Here is a 23,670-nt window from a genome sequence, read left to right on the forward strand (position 1 = left end):
TAATGTTCATGTTGATAATGGCACACCCAAACAACGTACAGGCCTGTGCTACAGGTTATGCTACTGCAGGACAATCCAGTCCATCCTTGGGCAACGTTGTTAAACCAAGGAGAAATGTGCATCTGGAAATGGAAATTTTCAATATATATGAAATATAATGGTGGCCACACTGATGCTCTGAGTGGAGATTTTATGTAGGTACAACCAGTGTTAGCCTCTCTTAGGATCAGCTTTGGATATCTCTCTGCACATTAGCTAATCAACAGGACTATACTGCAGGATTCTCCTCATTCAGAAAATGCACAGTGACCTGGCCCTTAATGATGAGTAATACACGGGACCTGGGGAGTTAAGATTCTGGGTTTTTTAGAAAATATATCTTAGCCAGGACTGAGCACTCATTTCACTTCTTCCCAGCTTTTTATGTAAATCTTTACATAAAGCCATTAAGAACAGAAGAAAAGCACTTTGGAAAATTATGCAGTGATGTATTCTTATACAGCCAACACTCCCAGGGGAAAAAGTGAAAATTACACATAGCCTCCCGCCCCTTTTATTTCTTGTCAAAGATGTTGCCTTTTTTGGCTTTTCTTATGTATACACAGCACGAAGAACTGATATTTGTAGTTTAAATGTCTGGTTTAACCGTGTGGTTTCCACCGAAACAGAAAGCTCTCACAAAATGTCAGGTTAGAAATAAAACCAAGCTCTAGAGGGATGAGGTGAGGAGGAAGGTAGAAGGTCCAATGGCTGAAAAACAAAATGGAAAAAAAGTGAGCAAAACACAGTGCGGATCTGTTTCCCAACTCAGGCAGTGGTATTGGTACATGTGGTCGCATGGTGATCTGGGGTAGGGAGACAGATGCATTTCTCACTGAGTTGTTTCTGCTTTCTCTATTAACATTGCAACAGAAATTACAAATAGCCCTGCAAGGGGTAGTGCACTAAACCTCATCTCTTCATCCCATGTAAACACAACATTAATACCGAAGAATAAAGAAAATGGTAAAAAGTCCAGTGTCTTGTTTTCTGCATTTTGCTTGTTAGGTTTCCTGTCCGCCCTCCGGTATACTCCTGTGTGTACCGAACTTGTGAACTTGACCAGCCCACGTTCAAGCAAACACTCATACTCAGATTCCCAACACACTCTTTTCTCCCCCTTGAATGGGGAGTTTATTCCTAACAGTTCTGCTCCTTTTAATTACAAACTCCTTTAACGAAGTAGTTCTGAGACCTTGAAGCAGGCAGCAGGAGAGCACCAAGGCTACTACTTGCCATGTTTGTATTCCCTGTTCAGCGAAGAAGTCCACGTAAAGCCCCAGGGCCAGTGCCTTCACGGATGGGCATGCACTGAAACAAGCCTACAAATCAATATCCCCCCACACAACATGCCTTATAGGCAAAATCCAATTCTTGCCTAAAACAGGTAAAGAGTTACAGCCAGGCCCTTTATTTTACAAGACACACACAAACAAGTTGGTCTGGTGAAAACAGACCTTACACTGACAAATTTTGTTTACTTTCTGGCAGAGCTACTGATCTTCTTTACTGGACCACCAGAACTGAAAATGGGAAAGAAACACAAGGGAGACACTTCCTTGGCAAGGAAAGGAGCAGTGTTTAGGACTGGGGAAAAGGCAGGGTGGGGTAGAGGGGATTTTCCTGATAAAACAACTAATTTCAGAATAAAAGACCAACTGATATCATGTATACACCTAAACCAGTAACACACCTTCTCTGGAGTGCAGTATTGTATAAGCGTCCCCTTCGTTTTCAAGGCTAATTCAGACCTTTGGCTCATCCTGCATTAACAAGGTCATCCATGTTCACAGGGCCCCTGTGGAAGTTCACAGGTGAAAGTTCCCTTTTAGAGTAGTGCAGATTTGAAATTCACAGGACAGCGACCCGAAGATCTTCCTTTACAGATAAAAAGCATGTCAAATTATTAAATAGCAACATGAAATCCTATATTCTGAAGGTCTGTCTTTGCTCTGCAGTTAAGAGAGCAGAGTGCATTCCCCCTGCCCAGGCCCCACCTCTGGCAGCACGGTGGGCGCGTGGCCGGCCCCCTCTTGTTGACACCTCTCGAATGCTAAAGCCGAAAGGCCTGGGGTAGTCGGGGAAGGGGGGAAGGAGCATAGTCCGAAGACATGTCACTTCAAATTCCTACTGTTAGAACTGCCGGGTATGATATAAAAACAGAAAGTATTTCTCAGTTTGAAGGCCGGGCCCCAAACGTCGAGTGGCTCTTCTCTCCGGTGTCCCTGTTTCCCGCACACGGGCTCCACTGTGCTAGCTGTTGTTCTCTGCCGTGAGATATTTGAGGGCTGCAAAGCCGTAGTGGCGTGACATATCCTGCTGGAATTCCTCCTTCAGGGTCTTGAGACAGATGCGATATTGCTTGTTGGAGCGAAACTTGGTGATGTCGAAGCTGGGGGCATGCGGCATGTGGATCATGTAGGCGTTGGGCAGCACCGTGAACTCGTACTCCTGGGGGAGAAAGACACTGGCTGTGAGGGTGTTCCCAAGCCCTCTGGCAATGCATCTCTCTTGCACCTCTACAGTCAAACACGCTCCATCACGTGACAGTGAAGTGTGGGTCTCAAAAACAACAAACCCACACAGATATGCCAAATAAGCCTTCTTTTTTTAAAGTTGCTTTTTCTTGGTTTTATGAAAGATCGACATTCCCTTTTAAAGTATGTTACTCCATATAAGCCAAATGATGGGGAACAGTACAAAAGGCACGCCCAAAGCCATGTCTGCAGCCCAGCTTTTGCAGCAGGGTGCTTGCAACCAACACAGCTGGGACTGTACACAGCATGAGTCAAGCGTGCAAGCAAAAGCATGCTTTTGCCCCTACAATTTGTCTTTCTTGGGATGCTGGAACAAGCTGTATTTACAAAGGCATCCATTGTACTACGTATGTTGTTTTGCCTGTATACTAAGATACTCACAGTGACAAAACTGTCCAAAACTATTTATAAACCTAAAATGAGGGGAGAATCTGATATCTTTTATAGGCATGTGAAAATGGACCTGCTAATTCCATATGCTTCCAGAAGGTTTTACGCAAATTAAATTCTCCTTCACAAAGTATGAGATATTGTGCTAATTCTACCTCTTCTCTAAAACTACTTCACTAATCCTCTTTATTTATATCTGACCAAGTTCTTTGACAATTTTTGTTGCTAAAAAATGATGGTTCATTTAAGCCTCAATTATTCCTATCAGCTTTGTTCCATTTTTATAATTAAATATACGATCATTAGAGCAAAGCTAGACAAAGACAGATTCTCAGACAAGCTGGAAGGTCACTAGTGTACGAAGTACAAGAACCAGTATCTGCTCCTACAAGGAAGTGGGCAGGAAAGGTGTATGAACCTCAGTATTCTGTAGGCAAGCAAAGTACCCTAACTACTAGGACACTATCTCTTCTTTTTCATATGAAATTTCAAAAAATATGACCTGTATGTGATGCAAATGACAAACTTCATACAGGTTCCATTTACAGCTGTTGCTGTATTGACTCATTAAGCATCTCAACAGAAGACAGTGAGCGGGGAAGGAATAGACACATGCTGGCTTTAAAAGAAACGTTGCACAACATCCCCTGGTTTGTAAAGTCCAGTCACTTACAGATTGAGGAGTCTGAGCAGAGACACACAGTATCTGCAGCACAGAGGCAGAGTATTCCAAAGCATCTCTGCAGAAGACAGTGAGTGGGGAAGGAATAGACACAGGGCATGCTGGCTTTAAAAGAAATGTTGCACAACATCCCCTGGTTTGTAAAGTCCAGTCACTTACAGATTGAGGAGTCTGAGCAGAGACACACAGTATCTGCAGCACAGAGGCAGAGTATTCCAAGACTGCTTTGTTAGGGAAACAGATTTATGGGAGAGAAGACACTTGTGCTAATAAACACATGTACTTCATCTATTAATCTTTCCTCACCTAAGAAAGTATGATCAGCCTGGAAAAGACTGAAAACTGCTGGGATATGATGCTACTAGAAACCAACTGTTTGAGCAATGCAGCCCAAAATGAAACCCAAACAAAAGAAAAGAACTGAGTAGAAAGCCATGTGGATCCATTTCCTAACACAGGCAGTGGTATTGCTCAGCCCAAAGCATAGCGAAGGCTGCAGTGCTGTCCCAGAGACACCTGTGGAACAGTAGTATGTGTTGGACAGCTAGGTACAGACGCAGCTGTATGGCTGCTCCCTTCTCATTTTGGGAATGCCTGCACCCTGCCAGGCAGTGCCAAAGTGGTAAATCTTTGTTCCAAATTACAGTGCTGTCATATGTGGGAATGGGCCCCTCCGAGCTTCTGTTGGGGGTGACAAAGGCAGCAAGAGAAAAATAATCTCATGCTCACAGACAGAACTCATTTAGCTGGAAGAGACTTAAAACTAATGGGGAAACAAATGCAAAAACAAAGGCTGGCATGATGGAGTGATGAGTGCTGATAAACTACAAAATATGCCTCTATAGGACGTTAAAACTAAAGGCTGAAGATGCAGAGGAAGATACATCCCCCTCATACAATCTTTTCTTTGTTCCTGTTTGCATCTCAGGTCTGTAATCCTGCAGGTCAGGGACTGTCTGTGCTCTGCGGTGTAAACTGTTCAGCACAGTGGTGCTCCCATCCCTCTGAAAGGCTTTTGGGCACATAAAGCCTTCCAAAAACTAGTCTGCTGTTGAAAGATGCTGGGCTAGAGTCCTGGAAAATAATTGCTCACAGTCTAGTTCCACAGTACCTGTAGAGCAGAGAAAGGTTTCCTAATGGCCCATCTCTACTATAAGGAAACGTCTGTTGAGAAAGCAGTGCACTTGCAGGAACCTCTGTCCCTACCTCACAGGTTATAAATTCTTTAGACAGAGACTGTCATTATCTGTGAATTTGTACAGCATCCAGCTCAGTGGACATCTGCATGTCCCCAGAATAATAATGCTGCCGAATATCTCCACATGGTGTTCTGCTCTGAAGAATGGTACTAGCACAGGTTCTTGGTACAGAGTCTGAAGGGGTTCTCTTGACAGATGCTGCAGTTGTGAGGAGCAGTGAAATAATTCAATTGAGGAGCTGCTCTGCCTGCTGGTAATGAAAAGAGCCAAGCAGCTGGCAGCAACCTGATCTGTGGACACCCCGAAGCAGAGGAATGCCACAGGGGGAGGTAGCTGTGTGATCCCACATTCCCTCCAGGCTGATTTTGTGGGAGAACAGGCCAATACCCATGTTGCTACAGATGAAAATGAAACCTCTTTTCAATGTGAGAATGTTTTTAAGGCTGGAATAGTGAGGAATATAATTCCCCAGAATTAGTTCCAATCCAATGGCTATTTAAAATATCTGCATCATGATCAACTTTGGGAAATGTTCATATTTCCCATGGGTGCATCTGTATGCTGGGCAAACATCTCTGAAGAGTTAAATCGTGAGTGCTAGATGAGAGCTGCCAGTGGGAACATAAGCCTTGTTACCCAGATTAACAAATAACAAATCATTACACTGGCACTCTCCACAACTGATGGTTAATTGATTACTGTTTGGAAAGTGCACTGGAAAATTAAAGTGCTACAGCAGAGCAAAGTATTATTATTAACAATAATATAAGGGACAATTTTTTTTCTAGTCTGTAATAGTTTTTTCTCAACGTAAGTAGGTACAAATTTGCTGGGAATGCCCTTTTGCTAACAGAGGGCAAGTGGCTGCCAGCCCAAGGTCACCGTGTGGTTTTGTAAGCAGAAGTAGAAAACATCCCTCCTACATACATGCCTGCACAGAAATACCCTGTAGCCTACACCCCAGAGACACAATCTCCCAGTAACTTGCTGCATGCCTTGTGCTACTCTGCTTCACAAACTGGTGAAGAGGCGGACAGAGAAGGACCAGCTATATTCCAGATCCGTAGCAGAAGCTAGCATCGGAGGATGCAGACGGCCAAAAAGCATGGTTTTTTGTTAGCATGAAATGTCACTAGTTCAAACACAGGGACTGAAATCAAGCTAAAAAAAAACAAACCCCAACAAACCCAAACTAAAAAGAAATGCCATGACCCAGACCCTGCTGATTAGCACAGCGGTTAGCTTCACATCCAAGAACAGCAGGGAGATGCAAACCCTGCCGTTTCAGTAAGCAGCAGCACTGGGCTCCCACGGCGACATAGTCACTGCCAGCCTCTAAGGTCTAGGTCAGTAGCGGGGATCTTGGCAGCTTTGAGAGCTCTAGTGCCAGTCTGGGACTCTTGAATTTTCCCTGCATCCTTATTCTTATATTCTGCCCAGCGGCTCCATCTCAAGTCACAGATCCAAAAGGCAGGTAGCCCAAGGAACAAGTACTAAGGAACAAGTACCTGAATCCTCTAGAGTCTGCTCAACAACCAGAGGCTTTAGAAATGTGAAGTGCTTGGCTTTGCAGAGATGCGCTGTAAATCCAGGCCAGAAATTGAAGATGCTCACCTTGGATTCAAATTAAGATTACTTTTTGAATTCTAAATTAGCATTTGGGACTCACCAACCTCTGTTTAACTGGAAAACTCCCATCTAGGTCTATAAATCCCCTAGTAGGTGATGAGACTGGCAGCAAGTTCTGCAACGCTCAGGCACGCTGTTGGACAGAAGGCTGGCACTGCGGGGATTGTGCCGCTGTGAGACAACTTACTTTCTCAGCACTGACAAATAAACTAACTTAGACTCTCCTTTAATGCTTGACAAGGACTAAATGAGTGCTCCCTACTCAAGAAGCATTCATTAAGGAGCTCAGCAAGCCCAAATGAGCACTTTGGTGATGCAAAGCCTGTTCTACAGAACACAGGCTTCATTTAACGACCCAGCTGCCCAGCCCTGGGTTAGATATGCAGGTGTTGTCTCCTCACCTGTGCATCCAGTTCCATGATGTGAGCTACTTTGTTCCAGCCAAATCCAACAAACCGCCTGTCATACTCCGGGCAGTCCTTCCGCACGACAACGTATGGCTCGAAGTCTGCTTCCCACTCAACGCGGTAGGGGGTGGTGGCTGTTCGCCACTTGGCAAAGTTCGTCGGCGCATGCCCTTTCGTCCAGACGTGATACCTTAAACAGACATAAGTGGCAAGGACGTGGGGAGGCAGTTAGCTAGAACGCATCTTGGCGAGGCAACTGAATGTTACTTGTTAGATAAAATGTCAAAAATAAGGACATTATCTTACAGTTCACATCATCATTTTCAGGACACATCGGAGGCAATTTCTAGGACTATTTCCAGCACACTTCCCAGAGCCTCTATGTGCTCAATGCATAAACACATTAGTTGGTGAAGGATAGTGTGAAAACACTACCTAATGCTGAAGTGAGAAACAATTACGAAGTACACAGACAGTTCATCTGCAAAGTGCTGTGTCTCGTTCCTAGCAACCAAGCGGCTCTATCAGTGCTCTAAAATCGGTGTGAAATTCTGTAGCTCAGATAAAGTCCCTAAAATTAGCTATTTCTACACCACAGTGACATTCATGCTCTGTTTTATATGCAGTTTTATAATTTGTATGAGAGACACCTGCAGCTCTGGATATATGTTCCATTTTATTAATTACTGTTATTACTATGGCAGGAGCTAAAGTGCATAATTAAATTAATAAGTAAAATATTACATAAAGGCTTTCTGCTGTACTTTCTACATTGTGGGGAGTACCCATGTGATCCTGAGTAAGGTAATCAATTTGATTTAGAGAAAAAGATCCTTTTATACTTTGTTAATCTTGTTTAGGTCACAGCAGATCCCTTCCAAGCACAGCCTGAATCCACCCCATTAGCGCCAGGGTCAATGACTCTCTCGCCCACTTATTCTTCTTACACCTTTCTGCAGACTCCTAGATTAAATAATGAAACAAAGGCATAGCAGGCCATCTGTATTACAACACTCTGAGATGTGTAACAGAAGGGGCAAAACAAACATCCTGCCAGTTTGTAATGTAAGGTACACTGAATTCACAGTGCTAAAGTGAAGGGATTTGAGCATTAAATATTTGCAGAATTGGGACCTGAGGTAATGTTTCAACCCCAGAAATTCTCTTAACACTGAAAGCCATTGCTAAAAACAGGGATATAAAATCACAACCTAGGATTTTCCACTTTGGACTGTGTATTTGTATGGCTTATAACTGGAAAAACAGAGAGGTATTCAGCTTTCCTGACTCTCCTTGTTCAGGGCCAGAGAAGGACAGAATCATTTGGAGAGCACAGAGGCCCCTTTGAAGGCTGCATTTCTAAATGGTAAACAGGTTGCATCACTTTCAGATATCTGGTTTGGGTACCTGGAAAAACAAAGCCCTTCTGTATCAAAAAAAAAAAAAAAGAGGCAGCGAATTAATTAGAGGTTATTAGAAACCAGTTGCAGATTCACAAAGATGCTTACAATCCTTAATGCCCTTTGGAACCTATCCCTTTTCGTGGGCTCTTTTCCAAATGAGTGAGTAACCTACTCAGTCACTAATGGGCAGCTATCTATGCTGGAAAAAAAATAATACAATCACAATGTGGGGTTTAAAATGATATGGGATTGTGGAGGATGCTGTATCTTCTAAAATCCTACCTCCGGCGTTTGAAATTAATTATGATAATAACAATAATGACTACTAAACACGTATGAAGTGATTTGTATCTTCAAAGCCCCATACAAACTCTGGTTAACTGAGAGATTCCTGCAGAGAAGCAGACAAATGTTGCTGCTATTCTACTACCACTCTCACATTGGTTTAAATGGGCAGGAACATGACCTTAACCATAAAACCAACAATTCCTTTCCACACTTTTTGGGGAAAGCAGTGTAAGCAGTTACAGCAGCTCAGGTGTGTTGAGGAAGCTGACTGTCAGAAAAAAAAATTGGGGAAGAGACAGCGAAGGGAAAATACGGAACTGAGATTGGAGACAAAAAACCCCAAAGCGTAAAGGAAGGACTAGATCTGATTGTACCAAACAAAATAATACCAGAGGTGATGTACTCATCTTACAGTGACTGACGTGAGTGGAGGGAAGGAGGAAGGTAAAAGGATGGCTAAGGTTAGGACAAAATGGAAAATGAGTACAGGACACTCAAAGAAGGTGTGTGCACACATTAACTCTAAAGGAATTACTAGACTGGAAACAAGAATTGTGAGATGTCAGGATTACCTACATACATGTAAATACAATATATATGGGTCTACATATATACACACACAGATATAATCTGCTTGACGAGTGGCTGATCATGACATGAACTGTACAGCAAAACAAGATACGCAGACACCATTACATGGAAGTCCATATAGAGGAAAGAAGTCACCACAAAAGAGTGAATTATTTCCAACAGACTTTACTCTCGGTGATGCCGTTGTGAGAAGTGGTTCACAGCCCGTATTGGTCTTCCATCTCGCAGGACAAATTAACAAATCTAATTTTCCTGCTCAGGCCCTTCTCACTCAAGATTTAAATACACATTGAATTTTAACGCCACACTCAATCTCACTGACTCCCAGGAGAACTCGGTGAAAATTGCAAACAACGTATTTTTCACTGCCCTGGTAATTTTGACAAATCCAAAACAAATCATTTGATCTCCATAAAATGATGATGAGTTTCTTTCCCACGGTTCATGGAAAACAACTGCACAACCCCCGCCTGCTTTGGGTCAAATGTTTCAATCTCACTTTCATTACTTTTATTTAAAGTAAAACTTCAAAACTATGGTAAACTTGTTAAAGTTAGCAAAATGAAACAGTTATTCCTCTCAGAGTGTTTTTCCTCCCTGCTTTGTCCCTCAAAGCTTCCCATTTCAGTGAGAAATAAGATTTAGTAAAAGAAAAACCTTCCCCTTTCTGTTCTCAGATGCTTAAATGTTTTCTTGGATTGTGGATGCAATCAGTTAATTAGTTAATCAGTTGTTGCTGGTTATGTTTTCTCAATATGATGTGTCTTCTACCAGCTGTGGTTTTCCTTGTGCCTAAAAGCTGTGTCGGCAGCACATTTGTAGTTTGTCAGCTATTACCCAGGCACCGAGTGGGCATGTCCCCATTGGGCACAGACTCAGCCAGCGGCAGCAAGCCAAGCCAGCAAGCTGGCACAGAGCATCCCACTGCCACGGGGGGTTTCCATACAGCACACCTTGCCAGCCACGGATGCTCACACATCTCCCCTTTTCTTCTAGCGGTGACTGGGGGATGTAATTGAGAACCATTTCGTACTTCTTAGCCGCCCAGAGGTAGAAAAGGTCACCATTTGGAAAAGAGGTGACAAAAGCAATTTCAGTGAGGGAAAGATTGTAATCTACCATGTGGTGTGAGGGACTGGGATGCTGCAGGCACTCTCAGCAATCACTGTCACAGCAGTCCTCCCCAGCTCACTCCCACCCACTCAGCCTCGAATTGCAGCGTTATTAAAGCACCTTGAAGGTGGAGGTGGAAATTCTCAGCCCAGATCTCAGCTGCTTTGTGGCTGTTGATAGATTTCAGCAATGAAATGAGCCAAAGCAAACTGGGGAAGCATTTGTAAAATGTGTCCTACATTAATATGTATATCAGCTACAGAGCGCATGTCCTTCAGTTCTTACTTAACCTTGCTCTGGCAAAATTCCTATTAAAGCACCTTGAAGGTGGAGGTGGAAATTCTCAGCCCAGATCTCAGCTGCTTTGTGGCTGTTGATAGATTTCAGCAATGAAATGAGCCAAAGCAAACTGGGGAAGCATTTGTAAAATGTGTCCTACATTAATATGTATATCAGCTACAGAGCGCATGTCCTTCAGTTCTTACTTAACCTTGCTCTGGCAAAATTCCTGCAAGAGAGGACCTGCAAATCCGGCTGTGTATGTAACATGCCAATAGGCTCTACAGCTTGAAGATGAAATCTGTAGTGGAAGGCCACTGCTCTGCAGGCTGAAACTTTCACTGTTGTTTGAATGTAACATCGGAAAATCGTGAGGGTGTTATTTTTCACTGGAAAGATTTTTTTCTTTCAACTATGGGAGAAACAATCGATCTCTCATTAATTTGTATGTCGTTGACTGTTAAAGAATGGTGGGAGAGTGAAAGGCACTTGCCCTATCAGTATCCTTAAGTAATTTTCCAGAGAGAGGCATGCTTCCCTCAGTTGCCTCGAGTTTCTTTTTCAAGGCACTCACGGGTAGAAGTAGTGTCAGAATTACCTTTTCCAGGCTCACAGGCTGTTTGCTATGACATGTGCACATGGCTGCATGAGGGAAGGGCGGCTGCTGCAGAGAGATGTGTAATACAGGGAGTGGAAGAAGTGTGAGGAAAGCTCTAAAGTAAGCGAAGGATGGGAGAGTTGATAGAGAGCTCTACTGGCCATGGATAATACCTGGCTTTTTCATGGTTTTTATCTCTAGATCTCAAAATACTGTAAAAAGGAGAGGTGAACATTGTTACCTGCATTTCAGAGATGTAGAACTGAGATGTAAGAAAGTGAACTGATTCGTGTACCGCCTCCCAGCAGGGCAGTAGTGGAGCCGAGAAGAGAATGCAGGGCTCCTAAAGCCCCTCTCTGTGCAATATCACAAGGCCATATTGTACTCTCCCCACCGCTGCAATGCTTTACAAATGTCTACTAATCAGACCTTACCACACACCCAACAGACAGTTAACCCTGGTAGTTTTATTTTAAAACCGGAGAGTCTGGCAGATAATAGAAGTGACTTGTTCACAGCCACAAAAGGAATCTGCTTCAGAGAGGAGCTCCAAATTTAGGTGTTCTTTGCTTCTCAACTTGTAGTCAGAGTACACTTTCAACTCTGCATTAAGAAACTCCAGCTATTTAAGCAGCTGTTTCACACTTTAAAAAGAGCACGCGACAAGCCTGCATTTGTTTTTCCAGTAAGTCAGTAACAAAGCAAACCAACAAGCAGAGGGAAATTATTTTTTGGTCACATGAGGGACACAGCTATCCAGATAGTATTTGGCAGCCAAAAAGCAAATTACACGGACATAAGTGTAATGGTCGCGCTTGATTTTGTAGTGCAATAAAAAACAATGAAAATAAAACAAATTCAATTTAACAACTGAAGTCCTTCAGTAGAGGACTATAATACTAGATAAAATGCTGAGCTTACAGATGGAATATATCCACATACAATTCTGTCCACTGCCTCTCTGTGAAAAAGGAAGAAAAATCCAGTAGGTTTCTTAATGGAGCTAGCTAACTGACAGTGAGGGAGAAAAATCAAATATTCATAGAACATCAAAAACATTTTTAGAGATAATGACCACAGATTCAACAAAAATACATTCCATTACCTGAACGTGAAAAGGGTTCCCATGTCCAACATAGATAGCAGCTCTGCTTTTGACTTGGGGAAGGAGAGGCGGTAGCGTAGGGTCTCAAAAGCAGGTACAATCAGAGCTTTCTTGGTGTTAGCCAGGTCTAGCTGGATGACGGACTTCCTGGCAAAGACAAACAACAAACACAAGCAGTAAAATTTTAAACAGAGCAAATCACTTGGCTTTTCAGTTTAAAGAGCAAAAAAAAATGTAACTATGGCCTGTATTTTTTCCCAGGGGGGTTTCTTATTTTCCTCTTCTTTTGAATATCCTACTCTAAGAGCAGGGAGAACAATCACAGCTCAAAAAGAGCGTGTGTGTTTGACTGATCTGTCACATTGCCCTGCATGGCCAGTGGTGCACAGAGCTGAATTAGCACGCTGAGCATGGCCAATTGACAACTCTGTAAGAGAAACATAGTTGAATGTTACCACATGTGATTTGAAGAGCTAACCAGTCAACGGCAATTCTAAAAGAACAGGATTTATCCAGGACTCAGTGGCACTTTAGAAGGTGAGGAGCCGGAAAGATTGGTTGCATTTCAGCCTAGCTATTCTCTGTGCTATGCTGTGCCACCATACTTGCTTTTTATCTCTGCTTTGGAGCTCTGTGTATCTTGCAATGTGAGTGTTACCTTAATACCATTATGGAACACATATTTGCCCTCAAGAAGAATGCTGTTCACATGATGGTTGGTCTTTCCTCAAGGCAAGGCACAGATCTACTGCAACCGGACATAGTGCAAATCAGCAAAACTGTAAATTAGCAGTATTTTTCTACTATTGTTAATTATGTGCATGGTAGCACACAGAGATAAAAAGCCCATTTGTGCTTGACTTTAAACATAGGGCATAGAGGCTGTTTCCTGCAGAGAAGAGCTGTGTGCTGGACACGCTGAGATACCTTCCTTTTTGCCTTCTTTTGCTGAAAGGTTTTCAGGGCAGAGACTGTTTTGGTATGTGTATGCATGTGTGCACATACTACATTTTGCACATTAGGGCCCTTCCCCAGACAAGGGCCTTAGGATGACTGCTGCAGGAGAGCAACAGTTTGCCAAACTTATGAACTGCCTGCCAGAGGTATTCAGTCTATTCTTTCCTAACAAACTAAAATCCAAAGACAAAGGAAAAGAAGTTACTTTTGCACCCCAAAGCTAAATCTTACTATGCTTGTCATTAGAAATAACTCTGTCTCGATTTTCCTTTCATTATCTTCATATTTCATATGAGAAATATGCCTCTCTCCCTCTGTCAAAGTCAGTTCTCCTTAACAGGATTCACTGTCCTGACTTTTATGTTCCTGCAAAAAGCAATCAAGGACAATGTTGACAAGCAGCAAACTCTCTACAGCCTTATAAGATAAAGGAATTGGGATCACTCTCATAATAACAGAAGGACCGAATAAACCACTTTCCTAGGCCCAGAATACCTAGAATTTATTTTTATTGCCATCAGAGAAAAAGAAGAGAAGGTCTATTTAATAAAATCTGAATTTTAGAGAATTCACACCACCCTATAGGCCTGTTCTATAAAAAGAAATCTGTTCTCAGTGCCTTACTGAAAAAATTGCGGTGTATAAAGAAACTCTTCCACATTCCAGTGAACTTTTCACAACTGCAGGATTTTAACAGCATCTTATTATAACTTTTCTGTACTTTCTTCACTAGCTTCTCTCTCACCATCACTAATAGCCAAGATATCTTCATGTAAATAGATGACTCCTTCATAGTCAGCCTCCACGACCTTCCTGAATCCCCGAGCTGTGCCAGCACCCATTCTTCAGGATGCTCTTAATGTTTCTTCCCCTTCATACCTTCCCTGCAAGCAGAACACACTAGCAAAGGTTCTCTGACAACATCTCAGGCTTTCTGGATGCTGTGCAATCTGTCAGCCTTGAGTGGTAGAGTTTTGAGGATTCAGTTCTAGGAAGGAGCAGGTAATGTTTGCAGTGATGCTCACTCTTTGGGCTCTGCAGCTTCTATTTATGGCTGTTGCTATCTCTTTGTTTGATGAAGAGCTCAAAAGTCCCAGTCAAAAATCAAGGCCCTGGTGTGCCTGGCACCGTCAAAGAGTAGGATACAATCCTGCCCATCAAAATCCACAGTCTGAAGCTGAACAAAGCTGAAGTAGGTACAGGTATCAAGCAAGAGTAACAGCAGATGCTGTCAGACAGAGCAAGTTGTGTTGAAACTAGTGTTGAACATGACTCATTTTGTAAGACATGGGATAGAAGCACAAAAATTATGTGGATCTCAATAATCCTTTTTGCACACTCCCTACTCTTGTCATCTGCAAATTTAATACAGGTATCAATGGCAGAACTGTTGGAAAGAATTGATGCCAGTACCCTCATAAAGAAGACCAAAAGGCAGAGGGAACAAACTAATACAAGAGGCTGAAATCACTTGCACAGTCTAAGTCCAACATGAAAAATTAGTAAGTGGAGAGTAGCAGAGGTCTGAAAACAAAATGCGTGTAGTGGATACAGACAGAGAACTGGTGGAGGTACTTCAAGAGTGAAATAAAATAGCAGGAGAATCCCTGCAGACATATTTTCAAGAGCTATGTCAGCATCTGAGGTGCATGTTGGTCAGGGCAAAGTGGAAGGGTTCACCCAAACTGAACTGGGAGTTGAGACATACTGGGTCAAGAAGTCCATCAGCATGGACCTCCAAGAAGAATGGCCTGCCCAATGTGGACTACAATGACATAAAGAGTAATTTAAGGTGAAGAAGGAAGGAGTGCTGACATCCAGGTGTTGAACCTGAGTGACAAGGGACAACAGAGGCTACGTAAATTGTGTTAAAGGCAGGGAAGATCTGGTAGAGAAAAAAAAAACACTTTCCATTTTTTTCTGATAACTTGGCTGGCAGTCTGCTCCTCAGACAATCAGCTGAATTCCTCTAAGAAGCAAATCTACGTTCCCTTTTCTGTGGGTTGACATTTTTCCTACTTTTAGTAGAGGTACCATTTGCTGTTTGACTGGTCCTGTGATACTTGGAATAGATAAATCTTTACTGTTGGTGTTGCAAGATGCAGAATATAACGTAGGGAATATGTTTCATTATCTTGCAAACTAGCACTGTGTAAACTGTTTAATTCCTGCACTATCCTTATGAGGACTGTTTTGTGGATTCAGTGATCTTGATTCTGTATCCATTTTCCTTTATCTGTCCTTCTTCCCCAACTCCCAAAATACGGATAAATGATTTTATGAAGAACTTTCTCTTCTCTAGTGTTGTCCAGGAAACCGTTACCCAGGCATCTTTGTGTTCAGACCTGATGTATGTCATTCTGACACAGTGAAGGTTGGGTTAAATTTCTAAATCTACTAATCAACCCTATTTTTCGCAAGGCGGGGAAGAAATGAATCTTAAATCACAAGAGCCTCCTCACAGGTAGAATGAACTCCAGCATGTCAATACCAATCTTTTCATCTCCACAGCCCTTTCCAAAAATTAACACAGAATCCTCATCCTCATGGGGGCAGATAGCAGTATCATTCCCATTTCTGGAGACAGAGAAGCTCAGACACAGAAAGGTTAGAAATCTAATCCTAAAGCACTAAATTCAGGGGGAAAAAAAACCCCAAGAAACCCTCCAAAAAAAAAAAAAAGAGTCCATTAATTCAAATTAGCTTCCACTATCAGGACTCAGTAAGTGGCTGGTTTGAGATCAGTGAATACAGCAGTCACAGACTTTGTGTTAAGAACTGGAGAGTTGTCAGTCCACTGTTAAATTTATTGGAATGTTTTTCCTCTCTGCAAAAGCAATGAATGCACAGCCTACAAAGGCACCCAACAAATGAAAAACAGTAGGCATGATGTGAAGCATGTCTCTTGCTGAGATGCTGAAGAACAACCAGAAATACTTCACAACTCATGTTGCAGGGGACAGGAATAAAACCTTCAGACAGAGCTTGGATGCCAGCTCCCAATTCATGCTAAACGTGTCACTGGATGCGAAGGGCATATTTTACACAAATGTGTCAGAAAAGAATAATGTTAGCTGTGACAACTGTAGGTAGCCTGTCTAATTATTTTATGTTAGAAGAACTTCTAGGATGACCCACACACCTTACTTGTAGCAACCAGAAGGAGCCTTTACCTCTGGGACAATGACAAGATGACCTCAGCAGCTAATGAGAGAAGGTGACAAAAGACTTTGACTCAGCACAGACCATGAAAGTGTCTGAGTTTTGTAAACAGGAAATCCTTAAATGATACATTTCTTTCCTTTTGTACTTCACAGAAGAGTAAGGTATGACAAAAGTGGGGTTTGATGGAGATTAAAAGCATTGGAATGGTTGTGATTGGCAGCTCTGAAAAAGCTCAATTAGCACAAATATAAGTGCTAGCAACAGATACCCAGAGGGACAGGTAACCATCAGCTCCATCAGTTTCTCCTTCAAAAGTGGCTGTAACCTTTCACATACTATATTTCCAAAATATGTTGAAAACGTTTTTCAAAATTCCTTTCTTTCTGAGAATACAGTCTGTAGAGACACGATATACAACATATGTAAATCAGCAAACTTGCAGTGAGAGGGACTTGTCTGGCTCATCCTGTACAAAGATGCCTGAAACACCACACTATTTGTTTATTGTTGTTCTATCAGAGGAAATGAAAACAAAAACGTTTGTACATCTCTCTAAGAAAAAATCGCTGCCATTCAGATATGTAGCACTAATCAGCTACTTGCAGAGGCAGTGGGAGAAGTCAATGCAGAAAGATACAGGGCATCTGTGTTTAAAATAATCTCACTGCAATTCCCTGCTATTTTTCTCAGAAAAATCATTATTGAAAAAGCAACAAAAGCCTTTAGTCCACATACGAAAAAATCCAATCCCTTTTTAAAGAGCTGGTAGTAGCAGATTAACAATTTCGATATTCCCTGGCTACAGAGACTCACAGTCCGAGTTAAGGTGGTATGGGCCTCACAAAAGGCTGGTAGAAAAAACACAAGGTCTTGGATGCCACAGTTTTCACTGCAAATCCTTTTTTTTCTGAACCAGCACCAGTGGGTGGCGTCACTGTGCATTTAGTCCTATAATACGTTATCAACATAGGAGAATTATTTCTACGGTTGTAATATCTTAAGTATATTGTGGTACATTATTCTGTCTTCCTTATTGTCTTCTCTTTTTCAGTGCTGGCTCCCATCAGTGCACTGCAAAGCAGTGTGGAGGAACAAGTTGCTTTTTTAGTACTAGATGCTGGTATCAACAGCTGCTACCCTTACTGTGTCCAGCATCGATCTGAAGGAATGTAACAGTATGCAACAGTAATGTCAAAGAACAGAAAAGCTAACAACTGTGCCTACACGTATCTTGAGACAGCTAATGTGTGCAAGTGACAGAATGATTTTAGAGTCATCATAGCACAGGTCCAAAAGAAATATCCCTAAAATAAATAGGAATCAAGCTGACACAGTGTGATAAAACTTCAGTGATATTACTGAAATCCAGCATCTTAAAATCCATAGTCAATTTGGCCCCATACATGGATGCAGAAATTGGAAAAGGGAATTAAATCTCTGCGTGAGGGAGGAGTGAGAAAATACTTACTGAGTTGTTAAACCTGGAACGAAGGAATTCCTTCATAAGTTCATGATACTGGAAGGTATATTTCCCTTTACAGACCAAACCCCTTGGCCTATGGACGGTCAGCTACAGGCAGACCCTCCCTGGAAGACTCTGATCAACTTCTACCAACTTAGAACAGAGATGAAAAGCAAAAGGGGCCAGGACTAAGGAGCTGACAACCTCCTTCTTGGCCACAGGGTGTCCTCCTTGCTCTATGCTTTGGCCTCGGATGACCAGCCTCTGCAGGAAAAAAGGTCTTCCATAAAAAAAAAATCAGTTAATGGATCAGAGGTCTGTAGTTTGCTCAGGCCAACCTGCTCACATTCATTATGGTACAATACACACTGTTACTGGGTTACTCTTCCCGTTTTCTTTATGCTAATTATTTTGCCTTGACAGGTGCTGGTGTTGCAGTCATATTTTTGAGCAGGTTAGACTATCACCTTCTTTTCAAGGTACAGAACTGGATTAAGAGTGTGTCACAGGGACAACAAAGTTCAGTGATGCTCTGTATGTTTTTTCAGTCACTGACGTTAAGAACCAGGGATGTTTATGGAAATTGTCCGTTTTGCATCTCTGCTAATACAGGATGTTCTTGCACATACTCAGTCCAGTTCAATTTTCAAATTGATTCTTCTGCTGCTCCGAGGGAATTATTCTGATGGCTAACAGGGCTTACATTCAGATCAGAGTTTTTTCTTTCATAATTATATTGCTTTATTTCCGGTTACAGCCCCTTTCTCTACCCTAAAAATTCTTGTGTCTTGCTGGGCATTGTCACACATTAAACAACTATAAGATGTCTCTCTCAGATCTGCTCAAACTGCATTGTTTTGGGAATATGTGAGAAGGGTGGGGTGTGGAGGGGTGAAAATACGGGTGACAGTGGGATTCCTTCCACTGTCTGTTTACCTGAGGTACTCGTAGAGTCCATACATGGGCAAGAAGTCGATGTCAGACAGAAACATGTATGGTGTGCTGATATGCTTCATGGCCACATTCCTTAGCAGATTCACAGGGTAGAACTGGCCCTCCTTGTACACGATGTGGTAGCCAACATTGTGGCGGCTCATAAGCACTTCTGAGCCCTGGGCATAGCGGAGAAATTGCTGGGCTTCTGCATCAGAAAGATAGAGTGCCAGGCTGATGGGACCCTCCCAGTGTTTGCAGATGGCTTCGAGCATCTGGAGCCTGAAAAAGGAAGGGTGAGAATAAGAACAGGCTGTCTCCCTGTCTAGGACTCTTCGCCTGGGTTCATCTGATCAAATGAAGATATCTGTCTCTAAGTGAGACAGATTGGGGTCACTTTATATACTGTGGAAAGCAATAAATATTTCTATAACACAATTCTTCTCATCTAAGTTGATGTCTCCTGGGCAGATGGACTGTACCCTAGATATGCCTACTGAACACAAGGGAGCCTAGGACAGCCCTAGCTTAGATACACACATCCACAACTCATATACCTAAAGCTAGGTGAAAAAAACACCGTTCTTTCTGCCTAAAGCATTGATGCTGCAAGAAGACCCACATGGACGATGGGACTTCATCTGACAGGAGTTTTGAGCAGTTGCAGGGATCTGTCCATCTGGATCTACTTCCAGGATAGGGGTCTTGCAATCTGAAACAGTGCCTAGTGCCCAATTCACACTTCAGGCCAAGCTATTCTCACATACTAAGATACTACACTGCTCTTCAACAAGCTTGTGGAGGAGAAAGAAAGGTGTACAGACCCACAGATCATTTTACCTCCTGTTGAGGAAAACCTTCCTCAAAGTTTTGCAAGGCAGTAAGTCAGATCTTAAAAGCTGTTAAAAGCGACAGGTCAAGGGACTACTGACTTCTATGAACATTTACATTGACTAGAAGAAAACTCGCTGTGAGGGAAAGGGCAGAAGGATGACACATTGATAGAAATGGGATCTACTTTGCATAGGGAGTAAGGAGAGAATGAGGGAAAGGCATGACATTGCTGTGGAATATCAAAAGAACATTTCAGACAAAGCCATCATTTAAGGTACTAATTTGTATATGTTTTAGCAGTATCTCAGATTTCATTAAATTATTTTTAAAACAGGTTGTATTGATGTATATTTTTAAAATCTACCAGCAGTTACAATACTATCGATGAAAATGACAACGAAAGATCTCATGCACAAACGTAAATCAAACCCAGCCTGGTCAAAATCGTTTAAGCACTTTGGGTAATTTATAGAGAACTGCCTAGAGATTAAGATATGCCACCCAAAAATACAGCAAGGACTGATTACAAAGCCTCTTGAGTTAATACAAAGGGAAATGAACCTATGCAGCCTAACCAGATATTCTATTAAAAATTAGGAAGAGTAGACTATACAACATGATTATCTTCGTTCCCTTCCAAATCTACATTACGAGATTTTTGCTATTAATATTTATACAGAACACAATAAAAGTTTTCTGCATCATTGTAATCAGAGAAAATAACTTCCCCCTCTTACTATCTCTTATCTCTCTAAGCTTTGCAGCAGAAAGGAATGATACACTCATACCAGCAAACACACATTCTGATTTAACATTAATAGCTTTTTCCTCCATTTCTGAATGATCGTGATGACATCCAAGACGATATAATCATTTTTTCTTAGGTATGAAATATTACCTTTACTAGTCTACACCTGGTACATTGTTTTCTTTTATCTATTATTGAAACAAAGGTTATTATCAGCCTGAAACATACAGCCGAATTAGAAACAAAAATTGATAAAAAGATCTAAAAAGTATGTGAAGGCTTTAGGCTTTTGATTGTACAAATAATAAATAGAGGAAAAATATCTTCCCCCCCCAACACAGTGGAAACCTATTAATCAGGAGACTTCAATTCATCAACAGTCAGATTTAGGGCAGTCTTTTAAAAATGGAATACTTGCCTATCCAGAAATGCAGGAAAATGCCTTTCAAGGACTCCAAGCAGTGGACAAATGGCATACATAACTTATTTAAACAGCACACCTGATAATGCCTGCAAAGATTTCACAATAGTTAAGAGGAAACTAGGTTTTGCTGGTATAAATTTCCAGCTGGATAGCTTACTGCCCTTTAGAATACTCCATTTTGCTGCATTGTTCTCATTACATCTGTTCTCTTACAGGGACTGCTGGGTGATGCTCCATAATCTACTCTCTGTAGGTTGTTACAATAGTCTCCTTTGACCACCAAATTTAGAATTATGAGTTTCTAAGTACAACATGACCAGGTTATTTTTGGTTCTGCTAGCAGTCTTGAGGAATGCGTTCTCTTAAGGACACTAGAGAAAATAAATATACTCCTGTACTGCATAATAATAAGGTCATCATTCAGTTGGTTTATTTTTTTTAAAAGTCTGTTTCAGTCAAGAGAATTCTGCTGGAATTCAACAGTTTTGTGAAAGTATTTGTTTTCACTTTTCTTCTTAAGAATACTCAACCAATGTGAAACTCATTCTCACCCAGACTTCAATTGGTGTAACACTTAGCCGGGCTTTCCTTGTCTACATCCTGATATCACACTTTTTCACCTCCCACTCTGATTTCTGAACCCCGGGTGCATACCACGCCTTTAAAAAGGCTGGCTAACCAAAACACATGCATGAAAACCAGAGTGATGCAACCCAGCCATTATCCAAGAAAATGTCAGATCAGTATAAAAGGTGACAATTAACCAGCAACGAACAACACTGGTTGAAGCTGTCTCAGAGACATTAATCTTAAAGACATTAATGTTATCTCCTAAATTGCATCCCTCTCTTCCATTCCCCCAGTCCATAGCACAGGTAAACGTAAGCCTGTCACAACAGTCACGTCAGTCTCAACTCCAGCAGGACTATAATTGGATACACTGGGAGTTGCTTTTTTGCCTCTCCACATCTTGGATGATCATTTGAAAGAACGGTGCGGGAATGTAGCATATAGCATTGTTTATGTACATGTCATCTTACATCTGAGACGCTATTCTTAAATGTCTACAGCTATGCCGGAGGAGCTTAATAGAAGTGGTTTAAAGAAGATAAAAAAAAAAAAATCAGGCAGTAACTGAAAGATTTGAAAGAAAACAAAGCAGCTAAACAGTTCTTTGGTATGATATTATTTATTGATTTTAGCTGAAAGAAAGTATTTCCAACTCAAATCAATAATTTATAGAAACACACCAACGAAGTAGGGAAGATTTTTCCTGCACAGTATCAGGAGGGCTGTTCTTCCTGAATAGAAATGTGTGGTTCTGTCTATCAATAAAAACATGTGCCCCAGTGAGGATCCAGAAAGGGAAACAGATGCTCAGACTTTGCATCAGTGCCAGTGAATCAGCACTCAGCCCCAGCTCATTCTTTTGAATTAAATTCTGGGGGGAAAATATACCACGTGCACACACCAGCTTTACTAATTTACTGTGGCACTCGCTTAGGGTCTGGCTTAGTTTATTTCTTTAGTTTTTTACTCAAAGGTTTGTGAACACTTAAGAAATGTTTCCTCAATTAAAAATCAATAGAACAGACACTGACGCGCATAGCAAATCATAACACAACGTGCAGGATGCAGTGCTGAGGCACTGGTGAAACAGAATAGCCCTTATTTGTCCATGTTTATTTTTGAAACAGGCTGTAAATATCTTGTTGATCTTAATTAATCTGAATTCCTTCTGGAATACTGCTGAACTTCCACTGAGGTAGCAGTGGTGGTACCCATGGGTCATGTTGTATTCTGCGTGCTCGCGAAATGCAATATCAGTTTCAATGCCGACCTGTTTTGTAACCCACTCTGATTGCAGTAACTACAAAGTTTGGATTGGGTTTGCACTGAGAAGTAGGAGGAAAAAGGAGACTGACAATTCAAAATTTCACAAAGCCGGTTGATCCGGACTACCCTTTCAGAAAAATGACAACTAATTGTAACTGTGGGAATCAGAAGGGTGCAGGTGGAATTTGTCATGCAGTGGCTTTGTTTTCCCAAATACTATAACAGTTAAATTCTATTTAACATCAGAACTGAAAGTTGAAAAGAGTTACAGTAAAAATGTTATTCTGAAAATCAACATTTTTATTAAAATGCAACGACTCCTGTCAAAAGGCCATTTTTCATTTCACACTAGCACATTAAAAAAAAAAAGTTTTATTTTCAACTTCCTAATTTGAAACTCAAATGTTTAGTTTTGATTTTCACTAAAAGAAGAATCACTAATTGAAATTTTCTGCAAAGAAAATGCTAACGAAAGCAAAACTAACATTGTCTATTGAGGAAATACTGTGTATAAAAACTCAGTCAGCTTCAACTGCTTGCCCAAGTTTATCACAAACATCTCCTGTTTTTTCTAAGTTGCTGCAAAACTCCATAAACTAATAATACCTGACAATTCTGACAAGTAACAACCCCTGCAGTTCCAGTATTCAGCCTCTCATGAACTCTACTCACACTCGTGTGTGCACTGCAGAGCTGAAGCTTGGACCCATGCGGGTTCTCTACAAGTGCTACTCCTAACTCAGGAAAGGTCTTACAGTATGACATCGAAAACTCATGAAAGTGAGTTTTTTCTCTCCCCAAAACATTATATAGTTGAATTTCTCTGTAAGGAAATATTAATTGTCTGATGCTTCCAATGAACAAGAGATTTTCCCTACCTGTCCATCGAGAGCTGAGCCACCAGCGTTACATCGGTGTTGTCTGAAGCCGGCTCATATTCGTAATGTAGAAAATACAAATGAGTGCGATGGACAGTGAAACGTTCTCGACGAAATTCATAGCATAAGTCATCCTCATCCAGCTCAGACAGCTGTTTCTGGAGCTGCAAGGA

General features: G+C 41.6%; 1 protein-coding gene across 1 annotated transcript in view; it reads right to left on the reverse strand.

The window, feature by feature from the left end:
• Window positions 1-1,915: 1,915 nt before the first annotated feature.
• LOC104509416 (glycosyltransferase-like protein LARGE1) overlaps window positions 1,916-23,670 on the reverse strand; it is a gene marked incomplete at its 5' end in the record, with an annotated part of 61,796 nt that continues 40,041 nt past the window's right edge. Inside the window, 5 exons of the mRNA XM_010151350.1 lie at window positions 1,916-2,490; window positions 6,878-7,073; window positions 12,261-12,407; window positions 18,781-19,059; window positions 23,498-23,661. Of these exons, the coding sequence (XP_010149652.1) occupies window positions 2,293-2,490; window positions 6,878-7,073; window positions 12,261-12,407; window positions 18,781-19,059; window positions 23,498-23,661 (984 nt within the window). The remainder of the gene's footprint in view (window positions 2,491-6,877; window positions 7,074-12,260; window positions 12,408-18,780; window positions 19,060-23,497; window positions 23,662-23,670) is intronic.

The sequence above is a fragment of the Eurypyga helias genome, unplaced genomic scaffold (genome assembly GCF_000690775.1).
Source record: "Eurypyga helias isolate BGI_N326 unplaced genomic scaffold, ASM69077v1 scaffold6775, whole genome shotgun sequence".
Taxonomy (NCBI): Eukaryota; Metazoa; Chordata; class Aves; order Eurypygiformes; family Eurypygidae; genus Eurypyga; species Eurypyga helias.